At 35.9% G+C, this 12,043-nt stretch overlaps 1 protein-coding gene across 1 annotated transcript in view; it reads right to left on the reverse strand.

Annotated features, from left to right (window-relative positions):
• The window catches only part of LOC129234304 (oxidation resistance protein 1-like), a 258,164-nt gene that overhangs the window by 144,347 nt on the left and 101,774 nt on the right, over positions 1-12,043 (reverse strand). The window contains exons 5-6 of the mRNA XM_054868299.1: positions 11,269-11,376; positions 1,364-1,447 (exon numbers count right to left, since the gene is read on the reverse strand). Of these exons, the coding sequence (XP_054724274.1) occupies positions 1,364-1,447; positions 11,269-11,376 (192 nt within the window). The remainder of the gene's footprint in view (positions 1-1,363; positions 1,448-11,268; positions 11,377-12,043) is intronic.

The raw sequence follows: 12,043 nt of genomic DNA on the forward strand, positions 1-12,043 counted from the left end.
CATATTCTTCTGTGATGTGACTCTTTACCTTAAATGTGGCAAAGTTATGTATTCCACATTTTGAATAATACAACCAACCCCACAACGTTAGGGTGGAATGAGGTTAACATATCTCTGCATCATCAGGAAAAAGTCTGACTCCGTGGCATGATAATTCAAGGAAACCTTTCACCTCCCCTAAAACTTGTTTTTGTTTCTTTACATGTGACAAAGTCATTTACTCCACATTTCCACTATAAGCAACCCCCACAATGTTAGGGTGGAATAAGGTCGACATTACTCGCATCACCAGGAAAAAGTTTGAGCCCATGACATGATAATTCAATTAAACCTTTCAGCACTCCCAAAACTTGGTTCTTTTCCTCACACGTGACAAAGTTATGTATGTCATGTTTCAACTATAACGAATGTCAAAGTTGGTGGAGGACAACATCACTTCGTAGCTTAACCAGAAAAGTATGAACTGTAATTAAGTTAAACCGTACTAGTACCGATGGAAACTCCTTGTTCCGTCATATTCTTTTGTGATGTGACTCTTTACCTTAAATGTGGCAAAGTTATGTATTCCACATTTTGAATATAACCAACCCCACAACGTTAAGGTGGAATGAGGTTACCATTTCTTTGCATCATCAGGAAAAAGTCTGACTCCGTGGCATGATAATTCAAGAAAACCTTTCACCTCCCCTAAAATTTGTTTTTGTTTCTTTACATGTGACGAAGTTATTTATTTCACATTTCCCCTATAAGCAACCCCCCCAATGTTAGGGAGGAATGAGGTCGAAATTACTTGCATCATCAGGAAAACGTTTGAGCCCATGACATGATAATCCCACTATAAGCAACCCCCACAATGTTAGGCTGGAATAAGGTCGACAATTCTCGCATCATCAAGAAAAGTTTGAGCTCATGACATCATAATTCCACTATAAGCAACCCCCACAATGTTGTGGTGGAATGAGGTCGAAATTACTCGCATCATCAGGAAAGCGTTTGAGCCCATGACATGATACTTCAATTAAACCTTTCACCAGCCCCAAAACTTGGTTCTTTTCCTTACAAGTGACAAAGTTATGTATGCCATGCCTCAACTATGACAAATGTCAGAGTTGGTCGAGGACAACATCACTTCGCAGCTTAACCAGGAAAGTTTGAACTGTAATTAAATGAAACCGCACCAGCAGAGATGATAAATCTTTGTCCCATCATATTCCTCTATCTTTAAATGTGACAAAGCGGTTTTCTCGTCAAATCTTTCACCCTCAAGTAATTATTTCACCTCCGAAGAGAAGCACTAGCGAGTGTCGCGACAATCACACAAAAGCAAGAAGAGACGCAGATGATGTGGATATTGATTGCAAACCTGAGGAGGAAGGAGGGTGTCCGTGGACTCCTGAGATTCACTCGCTTCGTTCCCATGATTTTTCTTCTCCGGGACGAAGAGCACCTGAAATCAATGGTTAGAATTTTAGAGTTATCAAGAACGGGAGCCATTTATCAAAATCAGAATCGGAAAAGACATTAGCAAGAAATCATCGGCATGCTCGTGCATTGGAAAAATTCTTTTGGTCTTCGAAACTGGGAAGAGAAAGATGAATGGGGAATAAATTGGGAACGAACATGTGTTGAGTTCATTAAATCTTTCATTAATCATCCTTTCACCCACCATGGTTGGGAAAAAGTTTCCCAGACTCGTACAGTGCATTGTAATATTGGTTACTAGTGGTACCCGCACGGCTTTGCCCGTAATAGAAAAATTAAAAGGTCTTTTGGTTCGCCTGTATATTTACAAATAATGTGCGGTGAATTTTCTTGCCAATTGGCTTGTACTCATGTTACGGTTCCACGTTATGATAATTTCGTATCTCGCCAATTGGCTTGTCCCCATGTTACGGTTCCACGTTATGATAATTTCGTAATTTACTCGTCCATCTTATGATATTTTTGTTCTTAAAATTGGAATAGAAGAAGAACCACATCGAATGTTTGAGAAATCTCTTCGAGGTGCACACCCCCATGCTACAAACTAACTTTGTGCCAAATTTCATGAAAATCGGCCGAACGGTCTAGGCGCTATGCGCGTCACAGAGATCCAGACATCCTACAGTCATCTAGATATCCTCCGGACAGAGAGACTTTCAGCTTTATTATTAGTAAAGATTACGTAAATTTGTAAATTTCTTCGTGCTCATGGAAAGAGTTTAGGTATTTGTTTAACGAAACTAGCTCCTGGGATAATTTGGCAAAGTTCACTGCAGCTAGTACCTACTCACCTTTTCGAATGTTCTATGAAGATTTATTTTAACTCAGTAGTGAGAGATAGGTAACAAAAAAAAACAACTTTTTTTAATTACCAAATAGTAATTTCGAACTTTTATCAAAAGGAAAAGATAAGAATAGAGCCATAGCTAAAAGTAAGTTTTGCTGACAAAATGAGTAAAAAAATTGAAGACAGAATTCTTATGAATTTTTATACATTACTCATCTTTTGTCGTACTACTTAGCAATCACTGTGGTTAGTATTTGGATAATTTAGATCAGTTTAGTGGAGAAACCCAAGATATTTGAACTGTTATAATCTGCTACAGATCTATGTTGCAACTTTGCCAAAAATGATAAACCGTTGTTATGCAGCACCCTGTCAAAAAATATTATTAGAACTTATTAGAATGTAAAACACGTTTGATATTGCTATTTTAAAACTGAAAAAAGTTTTGTGTATTTAGCCAATAAGCAGTTCATCTGCACAAACAATTTATCAGTTCAAATTTAAAAAGATAGAGTGACAAAAGTTGCTCATACAGCTCGTGACGTTTTTTAACTTGTTTTTACAAAAAAAAGATTTTTTTTCAGGACTAAGAATTGTGTTTTAATTTTCCCCATTTTTTTTATTAATTACGTCAAGTTTTCTCAATTGTAGTTAATAAGTTAAAAATATATAAGGAAAGAAATGTTTTTTTTTTAAGTTAATGTTTAGTTTATCTTACTTCAATAAGCTTCACCATTCTCTATTTTCCTTAAAGCAAAGAATAAAATCTAAATTTGTACCATATTTTTTTTTAATAAATAAATAAAATAAAGTAATTTATTTCTTCAAACTCCTTTTTTAATTTATTTGCATTACATCTGTAGTAAAAGTACCAAAATAAAGGAGAACTAATAAATTTTGGAAAAAAAAAAGAGGAACGTAAGAATAAATAAGTGTTTTGGAAATAAATCTTCCTCTTATTCTTTGAAAGAACTAAAATTAATGTGCCGCTTTGCCTCAAAAAAGTATAACTCACACACAATACTTTATTTTTAAGCTAAAACATTGACTCCAACATAGCTGCGTTAACATTTCGTGTTACTAAAAAGAAACGAATTTCTTTAATTAGCGGAGAATAATAAGATACAAATGTAACAAAAGCAAATTATTTTTGTTATTCTCTCAACTTTACGAGCGCCTAGAATGAGATATTGCAGAAAATACAATTATCTCTCATTTCATTACAAACGGGAGCTTAATGAAGTTTATTAATATGTTAATTAACTTCCAAATTCTTCTTTTGTGGGCAAAATATTTTTTTTTTTTTTTAATATTTGAATTGCATTACACAATGCTTTTTCCCTTGAAGCGGAAAACTGAATGTGACTTTCGGAAACGGAAAAATTAACACGAACCCTTTAATCTTTATGCTGAAAAATCTCAAGCAAAGACTGAAACTCCATTCTTCTCTTAATACCGGGAGACTGTATTTGGATAATTATAATACATCTCTGCCCTTTCTGTTTCTATTACGTTGTGTTTTGTGTTTTGATGATTCAGAATTAGTTATTTTCAAAAGCAAAAAAATATAAAAAATCGTTAATATTTAAGATGCAAATGTTCAATTTAATTTTTTGTCAAAATGTCATTTCTTTAATCATTATCCACAAAACTTAATCACTTAATCGTAAGCAGCAAAAGAAAACATTATTCTACGATTTTAATAATTTGAAATAACCAATGCAGTTACAATTTTTATAGAACAGCAAAAAATAGCTCAATAACATATTTGAGTCCTTTTTCTTTTCTTTTTGGGCAATCAATAGATGTTCATTATTTTTAGTTGTCAGATGGGGATATCTTTTTATTTATTTGCTGGTTTTATTAAATGACTCTAAACTTTAAAATTCACTTCTTATTTATTCTTTTTTTTTTTTCTTTTTTTTTTTTTTTTTTGAGCAATCACGATTGTTTATTGCTTTCATTTGAGCGTCCTTGATGTCCGGTTCCTTTTTTAGAAGAATGGACCAGGGGCCTCTGCAGCACCGCCGTCCACCGGAGGACGGAGCTGCTCCTCTAGTCTCAGCCTCCACTAGCAGCACTGTCCACCCAAATCCCCTCCTCCTACGCGGTGGCGTCCATGTCTTGCATACACTCACTCCTACATACACACACGTCTACACACAAACAAGACCTTACACACAAACACGCACGAAACCGCCCAGGAGGAGGGGCAGGCTTTGGAGGACATGACCCGTTTCTAGAAACAATAGCCTCCAATGAGTACGGTCAAATTTGATACACACACACACACACACACACACACACATATATATATATATATATATATATATATATATATATATATATATATATATATATATATATATATATATATATATATATATATATATATATATATATATCTTTTTTTTAGATTATGATTTGGTATTTTGGGTCATCTTGATTTTCGTTGACAGAGTTTCCGAAGAGTTCTTGAAATATTTGAAAAATTCATAGAAAAGCAATAAATTGTCACATGATGCAGTTTGCGCTATACAGTGGTTGGAAAAACTGCATTTTTTTGTACCGAACTATAACTACTTAGTTACAAATGTAGGTAACAACAACTACTACTTTTTTTGAAATGTAGCAACAACAAACTACTTTCGAAAAGTACTCGCTACATAGCTACTTTTCAAAAAATAAATAAATAAAAAGCATCCAAACACACACCGTTTGAGGATTGAACGAAAAAAAAGGTTAACTAAGATTGATAAACTAGTTCATCTCTATCTGAACATGGAATATTACCAAGACTTATTTAGTCTTTGTTTTTTTTTTCCTTCAAAAACTAGGGCAGTTCAATATCATCCTATTCTATTACATTTACAATAGTTTTTATGTTTGGTGAATACCGTAAAGCACTTACTTACGCAAGGCTTAAATTTTCGCGTGCCCATCGTAATCATGAAAATTTAAACCTCGCGAAATATTTTTGTTTTTCAACTTTCGGTCTGGTCACATACAATTCACGAAATTTTCAAATCGCGAAATCACCGACATCTTCATTTTTGCGAAAATAAGTGCTTTTACAGTATTGGAACAATAATATCATTGAAATCTAAAACGTTCATCCACGGGACATTCTTGCATTCGCTGATAAACTTGCGTAAAATTTGCAGCAGTCAGACAGTTTGAACCTTATTTATTTATTTTTCAAAACTTTATTTAAAAGTTATTTCCAGAAAGCGCTACAAGCTACTATTTTTTTTGTATCGAACTACTCACTACACTCAACACTACTTTTTTTTTAAAGTAGTGCGCTACGCTACAAACTACTAAAAAATGTAGCTACTGCAGTAGCGTTGCTACTTGTAGCGCGCTTTTTCCAACCACAGGCGCTATAGCACTACGAGTTCACGATTTTTTTTGCGTTTATTTGTATCGAATTGTGTAGCATCGCTAGCATTGCAGATCTGAAAATGTAAATTACCCAAGGACCACAAACTGTTCCGCAGTCCATGCTGACTAGAGCATGGGATGAACTTGATACTTGAGTACCGTTTCAGATGTGGTTCGAGCAACATACGGTTCACACATTCAACTTTAGTAATGATGGGTATTGTTTTCTGCTTAATTAACATGATTATAGACCTCGCAATACGTTTGTTGTTCTATTAAAAAGAACTATTCTACTTTTGCATTTTTCATTTATCGTTTTCCAAATGAAACTCATGTTTTATCATCGATCTACTTTTATCGTATCGTTTTGTCGTCTAAATTATAATTTTGAGCAAGAATGGCCGAAATATTTTTTATGGTCACATTAGGTTGAACAGCTTATTGGGCCGGTAGAATAAATTACGGGCACATTAGATTGAAAGGAGCTTTTGTTGCTCTAAAACACATTTTTTCACGAATGCTTGAAAGTATGCGAGTCCACTCATTTAAAACTTACAGGGAATCTCAAAAGAAAATTAAGAAAAACTACACTTCAAAGTTATCAAGCTTTTTCGAATCTTGACCATTTGGGATTTGTACGCAATGTTGAATTTTGAAACTGCGGTCACATGCAAAATGACGTTCTAATCGTCTGGCGCATTTTCCTTAATCAAGATAGTTAACATTGCACTCGATTGAACTTTTTATCAAACAGAACAAACTTTTTAAAAGAAAAAATTCTGTATAAATACTAAATAGTTTTAAAAAATCTGCACCTCTAAACAAGGCCCGACTATGAACTTTTAGACTACTTGCCACGAGCTTTACTTGGTGCCCCCCCCCCCCCCAACTTATACTGTAGAGTGAAGTAATAAAAAATTTTGACACTTACGTTTAACACAAACAGGCTAGACTTGGCAAAGTCTTACATTACAATGAACCTGATACAAGTTGAAGGGTTCCATATAATAAATATATATTAAAATGTAAGATTTTGAAAAGCTTGACTGGGTGCAATAAGCGTAATTATCAAAAGATTCCATTAAAACTAAGTTTTCATAAAACTTAACTTGGAAGCATTCTGCAGGCAACGCAGATCCTAATACAGCATTACGACGCTGCCAGTAGGGTTGCCAGACGTCCCGGATTTCAAGGGACAGTCCCGTATTTTGAAATTTTGTCCCGCGTCCCGGGGAACTTCCTTACGGGACGGCTAAAGTCCCGTATTCCAGCTGATAACATTTTACAGAACGAGACATTATTTTAAGAGAAAAAAATAAAGTGAAACAAAAAATGAAACTATGATCAATAAGAAAATCATGTGGCAGCAAACGCAAAAATTATTTTCCTTCTGATTTGGTTTGTTTGTTTTTGTTTTGGCGGTAGACCATGAGGACCGAATTGTTGCTTCTTTGCTTATTGACTATATTGGAAATATAATCTCTGCGCATGCGTCGTCAATTGCAATGAAAACGATTTTTTTCTATTAAAAGCGACATTTGTGGCAAGGTTTAATGCTTTGTTGCGATTGAATTTTTCAGATTTGTCATGAATAGACGTCCCAAAAATATCTCCCCCCCCCCCCTTTTCACTCCTAGAAGCCTGTCCCGTATTTACTGTTCTTAATTCTGGCAACCCTGGCTGCCAGGTTAGGTTTGCTCCACCTTAGTTATTTTTTTTACTGACAGTTTTAAACCATAAATGTTTAATCCTCTTTGAAGTGGAGAAAAAAAATTTAAAAAAAAAAGGTGCAACGCAACTTTTCGATATTTTTTTTATCGTGTTTAAATAGAATTTCGTCCGCCTGATTGGCAACATCTCGCACACCTCAATTTTGAGCATTCACTGCTTTCTGCTTACTTGACTCTATTTCCGGACAGCCACAGTTACCGTGATTACCTCCGAGGAGTGATCGCTTCCAAAATGACACGAAGACAGGGGCGGCGTCAGGGCGGCGCTCCTTTTTCCGCCTCGTCCGCAGAATCTCGGGGCGCCTCGCAGGGGCGACGCCATCAGATCATCTGCTACCCCTACCTTTCGTACTCCCCCTCCCACCGAAGTTACCTTTCCTTCTCCTCTCGCAATGTTGTTTCGGAGATGTTCGGATCTTGTCCGAGGCCTTCCGACCGATAGTTCGATCTAGAACCATTCCAGAGGGCAAAACGACCTATCCGACATTTTGGTTCCTATAGAAATTCGGATTCAGACTCGTTACAAATGCAGTAATCCGTCATGCGACCCTGTTAAACCGGACGTCGCTTAATCCGGACAGCCATTTAGATGTAAGTATTGTATAAATAAAAGGTGATCAGTGCAATAATGTACTTTCGAAGGCTGTATTTTGTATATTTGTAATGCATTTTCGTAATTTTCTCTTATGCATTTTTAGCTTACTTTTTCGGGTAAATAAAAGAAAGAAGAAAAAAAAGACATGAAAGAAGGTTTAATGAATCTTAAAAATATGACTAAAAACAAAGAAAAAGGCAAAGCAATGAAATAAGTTCTCAGTTATTTTTTAAAACGTTTTGCTTTTTTTCTTAGTGCTTTTAATTTACATGTAGACTTTGGGAGCTATTTTGCTGTGATGTCAGATTCATTACCAGTCAAGTTCGTTACTAAGTTACTGGTAACCGATTGTTTTTATTTGAATTCAAACAAACACCAAGTATTAAAGTTTTTTTTCTATAGTTGAGGCAAACCTAACCAGTCAGTGTCGTAATGCTGCGATTAGGATCTACGTAGCCTTCACAGGCTGCCGGGTTAGGTTTGCCACAACTATAGTTAAAAGGGCACAATAATTAAACAATGATACTAAATTTCAGGACTTTATCTTATTGGTGCATCTGCATCTAAAATCAATTAAATATGTTTCGTAACAAACTTGTCAAACTGACCCATAATTTAGCGAAAAAAAAGCTCACAAAAATTATACCAAAAGTACAAATGCTCAATTAATTGTATTTTCAGATGTATCTAACATATACATCAGCAACTATTTTACATTTGACGGGAAACTTTTGATCTTTTTTTAATGTCTTTCCTGATTTTTTGAAAATGATCGGTGCACTACTAGCATCTTTTGGAACCAAAATGGCCAACGAGTCAGCTTCCCAAATATGGTGGCCTAAGTTCGATCAGAAGCCATCTTGGCGTCAATGTCATCTTTGAGGCACAAAAAGACGTGATTAAGGAGCGCGCGGCTCAGCAGGTTATCTTTCATCTGGAGGCTGGTGTCATCCTTTAGCTCATATCGATGGCCACGTGATGCTTGTCACGCCGCGACAGAAAAGCCAGGTGAATCCGAGATGAACTCTCACCCAAGTTTCATTAACGACCCAAGTAATAAGACGAGTTTTCTGGTTAATGTTTTCACACAATAATTTCAAATACGCTCTGAAGCATAATACGCATCAATAAAATAATCATAAATCTCAACCCATTTACACAAATGAGACATTTTGACGGCATGTATTTGCTTCTTTTCGCGGGATTTTCAACTTTGGCTTTAAATTGTGATTTATTTGAATATAGTAACCATTTTGTGTCATAATGTGAAGTCCCAACATTCAAAAAAGTTTCCTTGTGCAGTAGAACCGTGTTTATCAGGCCCCCGTTTATCCGAATTTTTCGGATCAAATTTGTAGCTTGAAAAAATATGTTTACATAGATAACATTTTAGTTGTAAAAACACAAGTACGCCGAACATTTGCTTTTTATTTTGATTAATTGTACAGCTCTTGCTAAACTGTGCAGTAAATTATGGTAATCTAACAAACACCACTAACTGAACTGTAACGATACAACTTTAGAATGATCGTGGTTTGTTCGAACGACAGAAGTGTTTGAGTCTGAAGACAGTGCACTCCAAAATTATTTGTTAAGAAATAGTGTGAAAAATGATTTTGAGAGGTTTTTTTTTAAATATCTTTTAAACAATTCTATGTAAATTTGCTACAAAATAGGAGGGTTTTTCGTCGTAATAAGACGATAACTCTGCTAATTAAGGAATTGCGTTGCTTATTAGCCATAGTAGCGGGATTATCCGGATTTTCGGTCATCCGAATTGCCTTTGGTAGCAGTTAGTCCGGATAAACGAGGTTGTACTGCATTCAAAAAATAATGTTTTGTACCTTTTGTGGGCATGACTGGAAGGTCCGGCCCTTAACACGTACAATTCATTACTTTTCAAATACAAACCTTTTTTTTTTTTTTGAAAGTAGATACTTCATGTTATAATACATGATGGTTTCTTATATTGGAATACATCACATTAAAAAGCCGAAGCTTAAAATTCTGGGAATAAAGTGCAAATATGTGCGTGAAAATGTCTCATTTGTGCAAATGGATTGAGCAAAGAGCTTTTATTGGTTTACCTTAAATATGATACTAACTTAACTTTTTTTTAAGCTAAAATTTTTGTAACGACTTTTAGGGAAAGCAGTTCTAGATATCTTGATATCACACATAAAAAGCATTGTAGTGCAATTTAACGTCAGAGAATACTATAGTTCATTATTATTATTATTGTTGTTGTTGTTATTACTATTATTATTATTGTTGTTGTTATTATTGTTTCACTTCACGAATTGCTTATTGTTTTCATTTGACTGTTTATGACGTCTTTTGATTTTATTTCAATCAGCCTTACTCTGCAGCACCGCCTTCGACCGGCCCCTCCCGATACTGCTCCTCCAGAGAGCACCGTCTCTAGGGTGCGTCCATATCCTACACATGCTCGTACAAGCACACACACGCACACGCCTACAAACACACACACGCGCACACGCCTACAAACACACACACACGCACACGCCTACAAACACACACACACGCACACGCCTACAAACACACACACACGCACACGCCTACAAACACACACACACGCACACGCTTACATACACACACCACTGCACACACGCACCCATACACACATGAGCGTCTACATACCCACACGTGCGCTTGTACATACACACACACTAAAACCCGCGTGTACACACACACGCGCGCGTAGATACACACGCCTACCTACACACACACACGCTCGTGATTTCAAAAAACATAATTTGAACTCAAGATGCCAAAAATTCAAATTTTTTTTTTTCTTTACTTTGTAATATTCCTGTTTTATTCCGGTGAAATTTAAAAGGGTGAAGTTAACTTTTCACAAAAAGGAGTATTACTCCTTTATTTAAGATATGTGCTTCATTGCACCAGAAACATGCATGTATTTTATTACATCACCACCTGCTTTCAACTTCAACAAGTGCAGAAGCTAGTTCAAACATTGAAGTAATATGCTTTTCAATTAGTGTGGTATTGCTGAGTAACGATTTATTCAATTAATTGTGTTCTATTAGTAATAACTTTTTCGCGGGCTACGTTACACCATTAATACTGGTAACCTTACACATTTTTATTTTTTACAGTATAGTGAATCTGCAGAATCAAGGAACCAAAATGTCATACGCGACTCTTGTGCTGATAGAAGTCTTTCTTTCATAAATAACTACTAACTATAGTTACTGCAGTTTTTAGGAAAAAATAAACGATTATCGCAATTGAAAAAAAACTTTTACCTGCCCTGGGAAGACCATTCTGGCAGAGAGCCTGTTGAGCTTGGCGAGTTCGGAAGGGGTGGTGTCGAACCGTGCGGCGATACCAACCAGAGTATCCGAAGCAGCAACCTGAAAGAAGGAGAAAAGTGTGGACCTGAGCTTTGGAAAAAAAAAAACGAAAAAAAAAAAACATTACCTGACTATTGCTAAGTAATACACTGTATTGTATTACTTAGCATCTACCGGGTTCACCAGAAAAATTCCAGTGACGTCATTACCACAAGTTTAGCCATTTTGGATCGGATTTTTCATCGTTGCGCTGCTAGGATTGAATCAGCAAAGTTTCGGATTTCGCCAAATATACCAACAATTCACGTGCCGCTAATAATTGCTTTCAGTGAACAATTACCAAACGCGATATCTCGCCAGAAAAGACAACCACTCAAACACGTGCTCCGATCCAAAATGGCTAATCTTAAGCTGATGCGTCGACTCGTATATATACGGGCCTTAGACCAACCTAGACCGCTATATAGATAGGCCGACGCATCAGCTTAAGTTTAGCCATTTTGGATCGGATTTTTCATTGTTGTGCTGCTAGGGTTACCACAACTAAACTTCGAGTTTCGCCAAATTTGCCGAAAATAATATTTTATTTCATACACAATCCAAGTGCCGCTAATAATCACTCGCAGTGAAAAATCACCAAATGTGATGATTAGCCAGAAAAGACAACCACTCAACTCGCGCTCCGATCCAAAATGGCTGATCTTTAGCTGATGCGCCGGCTCGTATA

The sequence above is a fragment of the Uloborus diversus genome, chromosome 1 (genome assembly GCF_026930045.1).
Source record: "Uloborus diversus isolate 005 chromosome 1, Udiv.v.3.1, whole genome shotgun sequence".
Taxonomy (NCBI): Eukaryota; Metazoa; Arthropoda; class Arachnida; order Araneae; family Uloboridae; genus Uloborus; species Uloborus diversus.